The sequence below is a fragment of the Athene cunicularia genome, assembly GCF_003259725.1.
Source record: "Athene cunicularia isolate RWA chromosome 4 unlocalized genomic scaffold, athCun1 chr4_part2, whole genome shotgun sequence".
NCBI classification, from domain to species: domain Eukaryota; kingdom Metazoa; phylum Chordata; class Aves; order Strigiformes; family Strigidae; genus Athene; species Athene cunicularia.
Genome location: NW_020799099.1, coordinates 33703270 through 33719831, shown reverse-complemented (window position 1 = coordinate 33719831; position 16562 = coordinate 33703270). Strand labels below are relative to the sequence as shown.

The 16562-nt window shown below is 41.1% G+C and overlaps 1 protein-coding gene across 4 annotated transcripts in view; it reads right to left on the bottom strand.

The window, feature by feature from the left end:
* Nucleotides 1–16562, bottom strand: part of WDFY3 (WD repeat and FYVE domain containing 3) — a 142576-nt gene that overhangs the window by 102839 nt on the left and 23175 nt on the right. For all 4 annotated transcript variants that reach the window (XM_026847526.1, XM_026847528.1, XM_026847527.1 and 1 more), the window contains exons 3-6: nt 12474–12597; nt 3438–3547; nt 2256–2417; nt 673–865 (exon numbers count right to left, since the gene is read on the bottom strand). In XM_026847526.1, the coding sequence (XP_026703327.1) occupies nt 673–865; nt 2256–2417; nt 3438–3547; nt 12474–12597 (589 nt within the window). The remainder of the gene's footprint in view (nt 1–672; nt 866–2255; nt 2418–3437; nt 3548–12473; nt 12598–16562) is intronic.

Genomic DNA, 16562 nt, shown 5'->3' with positions numbered 1-16562 from the left:
CCCATGGCCCCATAAAAATGTCAGGGAGAAAGAATCTTCTCTCAGCACATCTAAACTAACTCTCCCTGGTTTGTGTAATGCACCAGTACTTACTACAGGGAAGCTGCTTTCATGGGCTTCTAATGGCTCAAACCACATCAGCAAAACATACGGAGATGGCTTCTCTTCCTGCAGCTTCCTCGGATGGCTCTAGACTTTTATTGTCAGCTTGAGCACTACACAGACAAGCAGCTGCCAACAGGGCACTGCTAGCTTGCCTCGCACTTCCACAAGGGGCCAACTTAAATGCAGAACTGAAAACTAACTCCTGTTAAGAATTAATGCTCACAGCAAAAATGACAAACTTCTGCATCTTCTCAGTGAATATTTTTCAATAGAGGCAGTTACTGAATTTGCCAAAAGCCTTTCCTTTTGCTCATCAGAAACTGTACACCAAAACACGTGAGATACTCTATCCTCCAATCTAAACTGAAACATGGATGAGGCAGACTCAGGACAAAACACAAGCGCTCTTAAGTTTTCCCTATATGTAGACACTTTCACGTCCAAATAAAAAAAGCCAGACTTGAAGCTTTCCCTGACCTATTATTTTCATTCCTATTTCCTAACGAAGAAAACTATGAAAGAAGAACAGAAAAAACCCAATAAATAATATTGGATAAAGACACGTACCATGAATATATTTGACTACATTGACACTAAGGCCATGACGCGATATGGTCATTAGTACTTCCCCTGCACTTTTCCTCCAAGGCAGATTATAGGGAGGGCACCATGAGGTTATTGCACTGAATAGAAGCTGGAGATCATCCTTTTGAGCCAGTTCCTCCGCCGGGGACACAAAACTGCACAATTTTACTAAGATCTGAAATAATAAGTCATTAAACATCTAGCGTTAATACCCCGATCGTTGCTATTTTTGCCTAGACTTAGTAAAAGGCAAAACAGTCTTGCATTTAGCATATAAATTTAAAAAAAAAAGCAACACGCTGTTTTCCCTTTGTGGATTGTTTCTGTAATTTGAAGATAAAGTTGTTCAACACACGGTTATTTCAAGTCCCAGTTCAGTTTGAAGTGACTAGCAAAAGATGAGCAGCAGAGTTTAATTCTCTCAGCCTGACACAGATACTTGTATGGATACCAGGTTATTCCATGCCTGAAGAATCTGCTAGTTACCTAATTTACAGGTCTAAATGCTGCAGCAGGGCAGAGTAGTATATTGGGGAAGACCCCATGTGGTAACACTGATCATTTATTAACTCTGCTGACTGAAACACAGCAAAGCAATTTCTACAACACAACTCAGAACACATCATGATTTCTGCTCTGGAAGACAGCCAGTAGTACTGAGATTTAAAAAAAAAAAGGCAAATGGGTATGTTCTCATATAGTGACTGTTACTGGGCAGACACTGGGGCTAATTGTGGGAATAAGGTTAATCTTATTTCTGTGGGGCAGGTACCAAAATGCCTCTCAAATGTTATACTTACAAATCTTAGCACTGCATTCAAATCCCTGAAGGATGTGATGGCTGCTAGGCCAACATGGCTTTGCATACATGGCTACAATAACCCTACATAGAGATGCATCCAATTTGCACGTGGAAACTGGCAGTATGACCACCGACCCCTTTCTAACAGTAACTGTCAGCTCCTTCTAAAAGTTGCATCAGGAGAACGTATGGGAATGTCTTTGCAAGATCTCCAACTGAAACTCCAAAAAGCAGGAGCGAGTCGGTTGGAGTCCTTGGTCTCCAAGGGAATTCTGGAGGATTCTGGGTTACTGTAATAGTAACTGCAAGCTTAGACTGTTCCCATATTTAAATTTTTTCCATATTCATGATTTATTTCCATAATTAAATAGAAAATAGCGTATGCTAAATTAACTCATAGATTATTATCAATACTAATGGTTTTTACTATGTCTACTTGAATCAGTAATGGTCAAAGATACCAAAGACTAGGATCAGTTAGATTAAAACAGAGTAATGGTAAACATGTTGCTCCTTTTAAGCAGCTGCATGGAGCAGTTGCATGTATTTTTAGGGAGGAGATATTTGCCAATAACAAAAACCACAGGGAGAGGGAAAATCTAACCTTGACTGTGCTTGCCGAGCAATCCATCTTACTCTGAGCCATCCATTGGTGAAGAATCAAGAAAGAGCAAAACCTGGTTCAAGTGAGAAGTTTCTGGACTTTTCTGACATGAAGCATTTCATTCCTCTGGAATTCCATGACATGTTTTCCCTTTCTTACCTGTACAAAGACTTTCTGTAGCAGTGCTCGGCGCTCTGCGAGAGGTAGTTCATTCTGTGCTCCTCCAACTACCTCAGGTACATGTGGAAGGTCAAAAAACAGATACAGACATTTAACAAGTGTGGAAGGCACCGACATTGTAGTCATGCAGTCCACAGTTTTCTGAGGAAAAAGAAAACAAAGCAAAAAAAACAGTTCAGCATATTGCTATATGCAAAAGTCACGCTCCTATAATGCAGTTGACTCAAATGCTGGTTCTTGGTGAGGTGTCCACACAGCAGCACAGATTCACCATCTATTCTTGAACGCCTACCTAAACAGTAGCCTTAAAAATAGGATCATAATTTATTTACATGACAACAGCTTTTAACAGCCACAGTTCAGAGCAGTCACTGCACGGGACAGAAACAAAAACTGACAGTCTCTGCCAACAGCTTACAAGTTAATTACAAGACCTTCACCCAAGCCCTCATTAGCTATCTATTCTTTGGAGCAGTAGCAACGGGAGTGCGAAGAGGGCTTTTCAATTTATGCTCTCGCTTGGCAAGAAGGTACAAGCAGGCATGAGGAGAAAGGTAGTAAAAACATGAAAGCATCAGTGGGAAGAAAAGGCAAATTGGGTGGAGAGTGATGACATACTAAACACAGAGAAGATGACGTGCTGAATTCCAAAGGCAGATAAGAGCAAAAAAGAGCAAACCACACAACTGTCCAGAGCTCAGCTCTCTGATGGAGGGCAGCACTAAAAGCAGAGGCAGTAAAGATTCCCGATACCACTCGCTCATCACTGCGGCTGCTGTTGCCCTCCTTGAAACGGGGAGCCGAAGTTCAGAGCCCGAGTGATTTAGGTACTCCACATGACATGCATCTCTCAGGGCACTGAGCAGCAGCATGCGAGAGAGGCCTTTGGGGAACAGTAAAATTTACATGTGTAATTCAAAAGAACATTACAAATTAAAGTTACAAAACAATGATGATTTTTTTTTTTTTTTTTTGCGGCTGAAACCACAAGGAGCTAAAGCAGAAGTTCTGTGGCAGTATAACAAAAAAAAAAGGACCTTAACAAATAAAGCAGAATACAGTTACAACATCCTTTAGTAAACATTCATGCCGTTCATTATTTTATTGCTTTTGTCTCTCCCACCCCACAACGTATTTTTAGTCTTGCTGTTAAAGACTAACCTGTCCTGATGAAGCTAGTAAATTGATTGTGGTGAGCAGCATCCAACCTCTACTTGCTTCTTCACTTTGATTGACCTCCAGAAACTGGACTATGGCACGACTTGCAGCCTCTGTAGGGGAGGGGGGTGGGGGGGGCGCAATTAAGGAAAAAAAAAAAAAAAGCACTAAGAATTCAGTCTGATAGTCTGCAGAAGGGGACATGTCCCCTCAGCAGTACCAAGCACTGAGCATGAATTCACCTCTGCAGCACCACTTGCAAAAAAGGACCAGGATTAGGCCTATGCTCCCCAGACTCAAATTCCAGTCTTCTACACATACTCAGCTTTAACACTAGCAAAGCTACAAAAAGTACATTTTTAGGTCATGCATCATCCTTTCAACCAGCACACAGACTTCAGTAACATGCAGCAACTTTTGCTTGAGTATTTTTGCTTTATTCAAATACAACATACTCTTCTCCAGAGACATGAAGACACCATCACTTAATGCTCTCGGTGGGAAAAGCTGATATTCAATTTATTAAAAAAAAAAAACCTACTGCACACTGCAACAGTAGAGAGGATAATGGAAAAAGATTGGAGGGAAGGAGAGGTGCAGAAAGACAGAAGGAATAAAAAACGGGAACAAAAAGTTAAATTAAGACTAAAATCAGCAACCACTACATCCCCATCCTACATCTTTTGGAAAATGAAAATGCTAACGACTTATGGCTAATTCTTATGATCCAGGGACCACTTCTGAGATCAGAAGCTCTTGTGTATCAGTCAGAGCCAAAGATAAACATTCAGCCTAGTAAACAAGTTATCCACCTCAATAAATAGATCAACAGAAAATGCAATTCTATTTCACTGCCGTCTGAATACACACTTATGTTAAGAAACCTATAATGCCCATGATGACTGCCCATTACCCTTAAGGGAAATCTATAATCATTTTTCATTAATAAATGCGTATCAGCCATCTTCAGTGCTTTTAGTGTCAACTAGGACAGAAAAGGAATGTGCCTAATACTGCTTAAAAAAGGAACTAATGGAGGAATAAATCAGCAACTGAAGAATAATCCCATCTTGGTTTGTTTGCTTCATCTGCTGTCAAGATTCCCCAGCACATACCTGTGAAGGAGTTTGTTCTAAAGTAAACACATTTTATATGGCAAAGTACTTATCAAACTGCTAGCCCTGAGTACACCGACAAGATAATTTTCTGGAGCACCAGCCTGTAAGCAGAGCTGGACTAGTAAACCTGCAAAGTAGATGATTCTAGAAGATGTCTATGGTTGTTTGCTTTACACTCCTACCATTGACTTTTCCCAAGAGATACTACCACCATATAGAGCCAAAGCCATCAGCCACTGGTGATTCCACGTAACAGAAGTCAAAAAACACTTTTATCAGCAGGAAGACAGCTGATAGATGAAGCGGTTGCCCCCCTTCTGCCTAACAGTCGTTAGATCACACATGGAACGCTACATCCAGTTTCAGTCCCAATGAAATACAAGGAGGACAATTATCAACAGGAACTGCAGAATCATCTGGGTTGGAAAAGCCCTTGAAGCTTCTCCAGCCCAACCATGACCCTCACCCTGACCGTTCCCAACTCCCCCAGATCCCTCAGTGCTGGGTCAGCCCCACTCTTCAACCCCTCCAGGGATCCCGGGGACTCCCCCCCTGCCCTGGAATTCAGCTGAGGACCACCAAGATGTTTGGGGGTTGGAGCAGCAACCCTGTGAGAGGCTGAGGAGCCAGGACTTGCTCAGCTAGGAGAGGGGACAGCCTGAGGGGCACCCAAGAGCAGCCTCAGCACCCGCGGTGGGGGGAGCTATCGCTGGGCAATTCGCAGCACAGCATGGTGGGAGGACGAGAGACAACAGGCTTAAATCAAGAGAGGTTCAGACCGCATATATGGAGAAATTTCCTCCCACTCTAAGGACAGAGGTGCACTGAAATCAGGCCCAGAGGGGCCGTGCCATCTTCCAGACACAACTGTCTTCAAGACAGATCAAGCCCTATGCAACCTGGTCCCATCTCACAGCTGGTTTGGCTGCGAGCAGGAGGTCAGACAAGAGACCTCTCCTATTCTACGATTTTCTCTCACACTAGAAAAGGTCTAGTTGATATCTCACTGGTCACCCATGGATTGCATGTCACCCATGAAGGTGTCTGCTTCCTTCCCTTCCAGTGCAAAGAGGATGTATTTTTCTCTAAAGCCCAGAAACACTTTTATAGCTATAATCCTAGAAGATAGATAAAGAGGGAGATATTTAAGGTCAAAACCTGAATTTGGTTCATTTCTGCAATGGCTATTTTACTATGGTTTTGTTTTTCAACCTTACTCCCGTAACAGGTTTTTGTATAAATGACTGGCTTTTCCAATTCTGGTGCTGAAGTAAGGAGAAGCACCTACTAAATCCCTGCATGAGACTGACTGAAAAAAATTAAACCTTGAAATACCAAGATGAAAGGTGAGGCAATTTCTAAAAGTCACACAAAGGCAGACACGCCACAACTCCCCAGCATGCTGACCTGAAGTACCCAGTGGGCACTTTCACCTTCCAAAACCACTGGCTGGATGGTTGGGTGTACGAGCAGACCATCTTAGAAAGCACAGCAGCCTTGCCACAGCCACAGATCCTATGCTAGAGCCACATGTAAAATGCCAGAATTCCCAGAAAAAGCCTCTTTCCTAAATTCTGAGTGCCAAGCACGTCTAAAGCACGCGCTGTTTCCACAGTGCCTCGTCAGCCCAGAATTAGGTGCAATTTAATGGGCCTGTTCTCCTTCTATCTGACCCCATAGCCGGGCAGTCAGTCTCTGACTGTAAGCAGGTAACGACTGGTACCAAACAGGCTGTAAGCGTACCCCTTTGGGCATCGTCTCCAAAAGCCACCTGTGGAATGGGGGCTCTTTTTAGTCATCCTTAAAAGTGAGACTCAGGGGTTAAGCAGATGTTCCTGATCAAGTTGTCACGCTGCTGGCATCCTAAATGGCATAGCAGTTGAACATTATAAATAACAGTTTCAAAAGTGTCAGTCTTAATTAAGCACTACCTAAATCACAGACAGCATTTTAAGCGCAGGAAGTTCTCTTGTCATCTGCTCTGAGCAAATTTGATAGCACTATCATTTAAGATTAATTTCTATCATCAGCACTGATCTTAATTTATTTCTTGTACTTTTCCCCCGGTTTTGAAGTGCTCAAGTCATCTTTTTAATATCCTCTATGTGCCCCACCCAGATATCCTTAGCCCTTCAGCTTCTGCAGAACAAACCATAAAATCTAAGACTGGGATATGCTAGCTAGTAAAACCAGCAAAAGGGCAGAGAGGAAAACCTATAAAATATTATGTAAGTGTATATATATATATATCTTGACAACTGTGCAAGCACATATGCATAGATATCACCATGATTATGTGGTTACATGTAGTCAGATTTTTCAGCATGGATTCAGTACGTATGGGATAGAGGCTTGGTAGAATAAAACACCAGTATTTGCTTCATACGTAAGAGATGTCATGGGTGCTTTGCATCCTGGGCTTCAGAAAAGCAGCAGATAGAGAGCAATGGAATCAGACCCATTCGGACTGCTAGCAAAAAGCAGCGCTGCATTACAAGCAATGTTATTGCCTGTAGCAACAGCACAAAGGACCAATTCAGTATGTGAAGCTTTCAGTTAGATGTTCTAGTACCATGAACATCATATAATAGTGTCATCAGGCTTTTGTCCAGTTTCTTCTTATCCTAGAGTGGAGTATTAGCAAAAAAGTATCTGTGCATATGCCAAAAGGGGAGATGGGTGGAGTGGGAGATATGGGTGGGTGCACCAGGGGGGTGCTGGGGAGCAAGTTGAAGTCAGGGACACCTTTTCTAATGAAGCCTTCAAGAAGTCTCTAGTACTACTCATGGGGAATGCCTGGAAACACAGCCAGATACTTAAGAGTTAATATGAACTGTTCCCATGGGGAATGCCTGGAAACACAGCCAGATACTTAAGAGTTAATATGAACTATTCCAACTGCCTAGATAGTGAGAGAGAAGTATCAGCCCAAACAAAAACTGGGATGGCACAAAGTCTTCTTTCACTCATCAGGAACAGCACAGTGCTGTTGTCACATGCCGCAGATACAAAGTAGCTGATGCCTTTGCAGTGTGCAGAAACGGAGAGCTGCTCATCCAAAGATCAACGCAACTGTGTCAGCATTTAGCCTCACTAAAAAAAAAAAAAAAAAAAAAAAAAAAAAAAAAAAAAAAAAAAAAAAAAAAAAAACCCACAACAAAACCACAACAAAAACACAGACATTCTAGGATCTCTTGGAAGGGCACTACATGGCACTACGCTTGCCTTGCATAAGATCTGGTAAAGAGCATCAAAAATAAATTGAAGGTTAACGAAAAGTCACAAGTAGTTGTTGATCAGAACCGACTCTTGATGAGCAGCTGATAGGAAACTGCTTCCCCGTCAGAGGAGTTTCAATAAATTCAAAACAGAATCACCTTGCAAAGCAAAGTCACCCACAGGACAGGAAAAACACATACGTGTAATGAAAAAGACAAGACACATGTCACAGCATGTGAGATCATTTCCAACACACTCTTTTTCTCAACAGAAGTTAACTAACGTACCAAAAAAGTCTGATAGGAGCCCCGAAGTCCACTTATTTTAGCAAAAAGATCCTCAACTCCTCCAAGAGTAGACACCACAAAATAACACTATCAGGAAAACTTCAGACTACATTATGGGAGGAACGTGAAAAGCTACTTAGTAGTAGAAGATAAGAGGCTTCCTTTAACTGCCATGAGTAACTTATCCAAAACGTGAGATAACAAATAACACTAACTCTTGCGTATTTAAGACAAACATAAAATTAGTTCTGTTAATGGGACAGAGGTTAACTGCAGTAAAAATGAACAATAAAAACAGAGTCTGCAGACCAATGGAACTTTAAAAAGAACAAAAGTAGTCATTGTCAGAGACCAAATACAAACCACTTATGTGGTTTTCTGCCATGGTTAAACTTTATGATGAAGAACGTTTATCAATTTGGTCTCCCAAAGTGGTTTGAAGATCAGATAATGACAGTCTTTCAGCAGATCTGTTAAAGAAATGGAGAAAGAAGGGGGGGGGGGCACCCAAAAACTCTACCAAACAGAAAAAAGAAATGCGTAAGACCAAATCATCACAACATTCAGAGGATATAAACAATAACTGAAAATGCTGGTTTTGGAGGTAGAATTGATTAGTTGAACAGTCTAGAGGTATGGTAAAATAAATTTAGCATTAAATAGTACAAAATGAGCCAAATACATACGGAGAATGTAGCAAATATGGAATGAAACATTGACTGAAATCAATGAAGCAAGACACAACTAAATTGATTTTTAAAGGTGCATAAAACAGTGATGCACACAGACTATTGCACATGAGATCATAAAAAAAATCCCCAATTTTGAAACTGACCTTGAAAGGAGGTTAAAATATTCCAGCCCTGTGATGAACCCTTTTTCTTTCTCATTCTTCAACTTTCTACCCTTCCGAAGAGTTTTCAACAGATTTTTCTCTACAAACACTCGTTCATATTCTGACTGGGGATTGTAGGATTTTCCATCACTAAGGTGAATCCTTCTGAACCTCCATGTGATATCAAGTGTTTATATATTCTTACACATTAAATAACAGGAGCTGCCGGTATGTCATTTGCTGTGCTTGAGATGCAGACAACATAAGTTAGAAACCAACTTTAGTAAACATGGAATTACCACTACAAGATATGAGGTTTGCACACCCTCAACTGCTGAAAATTTGAGAAGCTGTTAAGAGTGAAAGAGAAAGGTGTACTCTGTTCTGTTTGTCAGTGAGCATGGCCAGGAACTCACCCCTCAGTTACGGGGGTTCACAGTTTGATGGGGGGAGGCCAGCTTTATGCGCTTACCTTTAAGTTTGCAACATGAACCTATTTCTCATGTACGAGGTACAGGTACTTACTGAAATAATAAACCAAAAGGCCCCAGGCTATTCAGCTCACGACACCTGTGGCACTGAGAGAGCAGCTTTCCCTCCTACCTGCACACCAACCACCTCCGCAGAGGGGACTTTGGGGATCACACTCCACCATGTGCCAGCCCGGCTAGATCCCCTGAAACGACACCCAAGTCCTGCTGGCCGTACCAGAGGAACCGTCTGAACTAACCTACCCTGCTGTAAGCTTACCTTTGCAGTTGGTTGAAATTATGATGATGTGTCAAACACTCTAGGACAAGAGGTGGAAATATCTGCAAAATCATGGATCAAGAAGTTGCATCCAGCATACATCTTTTGAAAAATACATGAAATAATAGTGTTTCTTCCCCTCCAGCAGCAGTAGCCAACATAGCCATTAGTAGCCAGATTTATTCTACCAAGATTCCAGCTCTCCCTGTCCCTTAAGAAGTCTTTTTCAGCCCTGAGCCAGATGCACTTGCTCCCAAAGAAAAGTTCATTTCAGAATTAAAACTACGCTAGAAATAGATGCTTGAACATATAGTTTAACATAGTACCACCAAAAGTTTTTGATCAATTCAGACACAAAACTGGATTTATTTGTGGAAAATTTGGCAGCTACAAATCTCAAATGTATACAGCCATCTCAACCACGACCCCACCACCTTCAAAAACAGACTAGATAGAGCAGGGCAAGGGGAAGATGCACTAATCCTCATAGATATGGCTATGGCTGTCACCTGCAAGCTGCCACTGTTGTACAGCAAAGACTGAGGCATACAAGATAATTTAACTCGATTGTAACTGCTTCATTTTTCTTACTTCAAGGTTACATCCATAGAGAAATTAGTTGAAACTGTAGTTGAACATGTAACTACAATGGCAATGTTCAGAGACTACTTCAGATAGGGCGCTGGCACAGTTACTACTGAATCACGAAATGCTGTTCTAGAGTAGTAGAAAACTACTACAATCTGCCAAGAATAACTGAGATATGCCTCCACGATGGCAGGTGTTACTCACATAGTGATTAGCATAAATATTCAAAGGCCTGATGAAAAAAATTGCCCTGTGCTCCATTAGGAGATGAAGGCAGAGAGAACCAACCAAAAAAAATCCCACCACACCAACAGGTAAGATTTAATCGTATCACATTCCCAACTGTAAAATACTGCCAATGCATTTGCCTCTTTATAGGCAGAAAGCAAGTTATTATAAAATTTCTTGCCCTTCGTTAACTATCTACAGTTGACTTTTGATAACATTTGTATGGAAAGCTTGTCTCTAACACAAGCTCAGACATTTTGTTGACTTCACACCATCAAGAATCTGCACTTGGACATTACCAGAGACATTTCCTGCATATAGCTGTTACTGAAGTTTTTCACTTTTAAAAACATGCTGGGAGATATAATTACCTGTTAATAGCTATTAATTAAGATATGCTGTATCTTTTTGTTTGGTGCACAAAAGGAATGGAAGTTGGTTTTTTTTAAAAAAAAAAAAAGCAAGAACCTTCACAATCCACAGACACAATATTATACCTCTAACATAAAGCATGTTCTCAAAAGCCAAAAATTTCTATTATTGCTTTCAGTATTGCAGGAAATGTGTATCTTGCTCAAAGAAGTCTGCAAACTGTGAGTTTTAACACCTTGTTCATTGGTCATTCTTGGAGAGCAAACTGCAACTTCCTGGTCCCACCAAGAGTCACAACGCAACTGTAGAACATAGACCTACCAGGCCTTCTTACACGAGGTCTGAAAAGTAATAGGAATCTTGGTAACTGAGGAAAAATGACTGTTTTAATAAAGATGTTGGTACTTGTTATATTAAAGCTTAGAAAATACCAAACTGTCTTTTAAGTCATTGTGGTTAAGCTTCCAAGTGGGGCAGAAAACAAGAAAACCCCAAAACCAACCACCAACAAAAAAATCTGGCTCTGACTTGTGAGGTTTCAAGGATGACAACTGGATTATCTCGGAGCAACAAGCAGAGGTATGGCTTAAGTAATAAACACACAAAAATGGCCGTTCTTAGCAGAATCCAACTGACTAGCAGGCATAACAGATGTTCCCCATAAAAAAAGGTCAAATGAACACCACCATTCTGCCAGCACGGCTGTTGGACATTCATTTCCCCTAAATAACCAAAGAAAAGATGTTTTGCGCCTGTTTACCCATAGAGAACAGGTTTTGTCTATGATATCTGTTTAGCCATCTGGAATGTTTCACTGTTAGTCACTCTACTTAAAATGGAAAGAAATTGTAATTGGCACAGTTTGTGACTCCTGACTTCATGCGTAATAATTTGCACAGCCTTTTCCAGCCCGCTATTTCCTTATTTACCACTAAATCCAAACTGAGAAGCCAGTAGAGATCTTAAAATTATCTAGCAGACAAAAACTTGATACTTCTCAGAAGTGCTCCGCTTCAGAAGAGGAAATCAGAGAGGAAAGATAATGAAACATGACTTCTTGGTACACTGTTCTCAGTTATGCAGATCCCAGCACGTGGTCAGCTTCTGACACATCCAGGGTTCAACAGAACCAAACCTCACCCTGACATTTAATAAACAGGGCAAAAGAGGGGTCCACTAACATTTTTCTAGAGCTAGCGGTATTGGTCCAGATGTGGGACTTGCTGTACTTTCACAACTTATTAGCTTCCAGGCCAACAGCTAAACTAAAATGCATGGGTTTGGAATGTTAACATATCCAAGGGACAAAACACACCACCAACCAGTCAGGCAAGATACAGCAGCTATGCACATGCACATTTTTGGTCTCCTTCTACTAGCAGGTGATGCAACTTAGCTCACTCCTCTCTCTTTGATGTGTTATCAATTGGTGGAATTCAGTTTTCTCTGTAACCTGGAGAGAAAAACTCTAGCCTCCTCCTCCTCCTCTCAGCCCAAACAAACATAAGGCCACACATTTCCACTGTGAAGACTTCAATTTCTGAGCCTGCACAGCTGCTGTGGATGGTAGCTCATAGTATTCTGACTGATCCAAAATTCACGATGCACATCTCAAAGCCCAAGCTTGTGCCCCATCCAATACCTGTGGACTTATTCGAAGCTCTCCGTCGAATTTCCGTCACCATCAATCGGGACACTTGAGTAGTAAACTGCAGGAGGTCAGAAAATTTTTCTGTCATTGTACTTGGAGGAGCATTTCCAAACACCTAAAACAAGAGAAAAACGGATGTATCAAAAAGTAATTCAGCTTACAAGGATCACTACGAACTACCATCTTCCTTTGCAAAGAAGGAGTATTACTATGGAGATTACACGTTTTTGTTTTCCTGCTGCAGTATTCATCACTGTACTGGCTTTCACAATGCATGCTCCAAGATATATTCACAACTGAAATTATGTCATCGTTCAGGGAGGTAGGATGTGACAAAAGAAGAGGAAAATGGAAATCGCAAGTTTTCTTGCAAGATGAAAACCCCACAGAGCCCCAAAGGGCTGATATTGCACATAATGGGGTGAAGACGAGATACCAGAGCATGTTCTCTAGCAAGAGTCCTGCTTTTAGGACCAACTCCTTTACGATCTGCTGCACCTAAACATCCCCTGGGGTGAACTGCACATACAGAACAATGTGTATGAAATCTAGAAGGGACTAGGAAGTAGAACGGCCTTGTTAAACCTTCCCTCGATAAACTGACAATATCAGGAAACCTCCCACGTTGCTGGCACCCCAAGGCCTTACTCTCCTCTCTTGAGATCCTCCTGAACACAACAGCAGTAGTTACTAGGGATTTTTGTTTTAGAAATTGTCACTTAAGCATTAATTTGGTTATTAAATCATTTACTGAAACACATTTAACAGGGAGAAACGTGTTAACTCTGTAGTACTGCACTAAACTACAGAACGTGACGTTATCTCAAAATGGATTAGCTAGTTGTTGAGGTAATTTACTTTTCATTCAAGGCTACACATAAAAACAAATCTCCATCCACACTTCTGATACAAACTGTGCACTAAAACGGTCACAGTAAAACCACGACGTTCATTATCAAATAAAGCATGCAATCCAAATTCTGCTATCATCACTCCTGTCAGTGCTGAAAAAACAGAACAGCCTGCTCACCACCTGAACAGTCTCAATACCTCTCTGCTCCTTTACATTTTTCTCCCTCCCAGCTAACCTCCAGGAGTTTTCACCGATGAGCCAGGAAGCGTAACAGGTTACAGAACTTTTCTAACAGGACTTTAGTTCAACACGTTATGCTCACCTCTCAGAAAGAGGATGTGATCTACAGCAGTACAATTGATTTGAACTCAACAGCTGCTTCACCCTCGTCTTCTTTCCCTGGGTGACCCAGTTACACCATTACAGGTGAGCTGCTGACATACTTGAGTGAGGTAACTCTTACATCCAGGGACACCCAGTGAAATCCACAATATTACAGCCAGTAAGGATGCAAGGTAACTGCGGTACCAACACACCTCGGAACCCCAAATTTGCTGAAGAAAACTTAAAAGGCAGGAGACAGAATAACCTTTGTCTAAGTTTGACTTCTTACTCCCCTTAGTATCAATTGCTCTGGCATGTTACAGAACAGCCAAAAATATTTTTCCTGTCTACTCGGCATTGCAAAGTCATGATGAAACTGAGCCAGAAATACCAACGTTGAAATTGAACACTCAGTTTCCTTACAATAAAAATATTTTTCACCAAAAATGTAAGCATTTCTCCTACAGAAAATTACCATTATCAATAAAGAAAGCAAACACGAGCCCAGACATTACAGGCAGACAATTTTTTTCAAGAGACCAAGAAAAACACCCCTCATTTGGATTACAGAGTACGCAGCACTCCCAGTACAGACAATCCAGATTTCTCTAAACCTTTTACAAGACCTCCTTTTGCAGTTGTCTGCACCAGCACCCAGTTCATGGAGAGCCTTTAACTTCCACAAAGGTGTAAGAAAGGAAGAGGGCCTTGAGGCTTGAGTGTTCACTGACATAACATAAGCAAGATTCTCTAGACTAGAATACACGTTGGCAGAGCATCTTGCCATCATTAACTGTTTAAAGTTCTCTAAAAAAAAAAAAAAAAAAAAAAAATCTAATAGCCCTGGTACCTGTCCTGAGCTTGCCTAGAGTTTTCAGCAGGTCCCATGAAATGCAGAGAGCTCACAGTTATAGCAAAAGGTTGACTGAGGTGAACTGGTTTTCAATTAGTTACCCCATAACCAAGTTTGCACTATGTAGAATAGAGCACCTGCATTGGATATTGATATACTCTTTGACTAATGGTGGTAGCAAAAACCAGAAATGGGATATGAGGCACTGTACCAGTAAACCATCTTATTCATAAGGGAAAGCAAGGCTTTTTCAAGAAAATGTAAACAATGTACCAGTTATTCAAAACCAGCCTCTTTATTACTCCATGCACTTTCTCACAAACTGCAAAAGCGTTACTACTGCACTGGTAGAGCACTGAACTCTGAAAGGAACCTTTTGAGTACTCTTCCAGAGGGCCAATCTTTTGTTCATTATGCACCGATTTAGCTTGTCATTACTATGTGATTCATCATTTCATAAGCCTCCCTGAACAATGAGGAAACAGAAATGGTCTGTAAACCCACTTGTTACCAGAACTAGCAAGATGTTTAAACTACAGCGTGTTTGAGAAGTGCTGTATCTATAAAGCAAAGTGAAGAATGCTTTAGCTCTTCTGGATTTACTTTCCTCACTCTAGAGATCTGTGCATTCAGCAAAAATCATGCTTCTTCCAGAACTATTTCCTGGATTTCTCTCCCTCTCTCTCTCACACACACACTCCCAGTTTCCACCCAAACATATGCAGCTCCCACTTCCAAAAGCTCACAACTCTGTACCAGAGACATTCTGAAGTACACATCGAGGAGTGGTACAGAAGTCTTGATCTGAGCTCCATAATTTATTTGGGGTTTTCTCCTCCTAACACAGACATTCCCAATCTTGCAACAGATAATGCTTCCACGGTTCACCATTACGGACTTTGCTTAAGGCAGTAATACAAAAAGTACTCAATCTCACTTAAGCCTGTTCAATACACGTAACTATGCAAAGTAACTGAGGGATTCAGAGTCTGAATTTGAATCAAGTTATTACCTGATAGCTTAAAACATTTGCAGCTAAGCACTATGTTTGAGAAACAAGAACATTTTCAAAAAGGAACTTCTAGCAATCTTTTAGCATTTCCTGTCAGTAAAAGCAGGTCTCAGAGGAAAGTCATCTCAGCATTTTGAGTGAACCAAGATCGACCGTATCTCTCACTGAAAATCTCATATAAGGCTCTTCGGAAAATGAATTATTTCTCCTGCTCTATTTTTTGTTCCAATCAGTTTCAGAGTCTTTCTTACTCTGACTTGCAGAGTTACCAAGCTAGCAGGATGGCTCCAAGATAAGCTGTACAACAGACAGTTGATACTCCAGAAGACACCAAACTAGATAAGGCAAGAAAGTCACAGCAAACTCGTATTATGTAAGCCCCAAAAGAAGGTGGCATTGATCGGGAACCTAAAAAGGTAAGCTGTGGAAGTAGAAATAAACAGATGACATCACAACTGTATGTAACATCATATGAAATGCAAGGAAAAAAATCCCCCTGTAATAGCGCCAGATGAGACCTGACTGATCAAGAGAAATTAGGTTTGTTTGTGCTACGCTAACAGTTCGATGACGACTGATAATCGTTACCAGGGACTGAAAAAAAGGAAGCAAAAGGGCACAAACAATACGTTCTTCCCACAACCTGTCAGGCTAAGATTTTACAGAGGCTGGAAACTGAAGTGACAACATCCAGCAACATTTGTGGCAAGAAAAACAACTCCAAGAAGGTCACAGATTAAAAACTGCCAGAGTTTGAGAATACTTATATGAAAACCAAACAAGGAAACAAGAGGAAAGAGGAAGACACACAACCACAGGTAGGATCCAAAAGCAAAACACTCGGCTAGCACAGAAGAATACGTCTTCAGTATCAAGTTCACTTCAGTAAAGGAGGGAACAAAAGAATCACTAGGATTTAACGGAGAAGAGCCCATCCACAAAATTAGATGGACTCTGTGAAGAAGAGAAAAGAGACATGGGAACCCTGGGGAAGGAAATATCTGTGGTAAGGGAAAAACTGGAATGTAGGAGAAAACA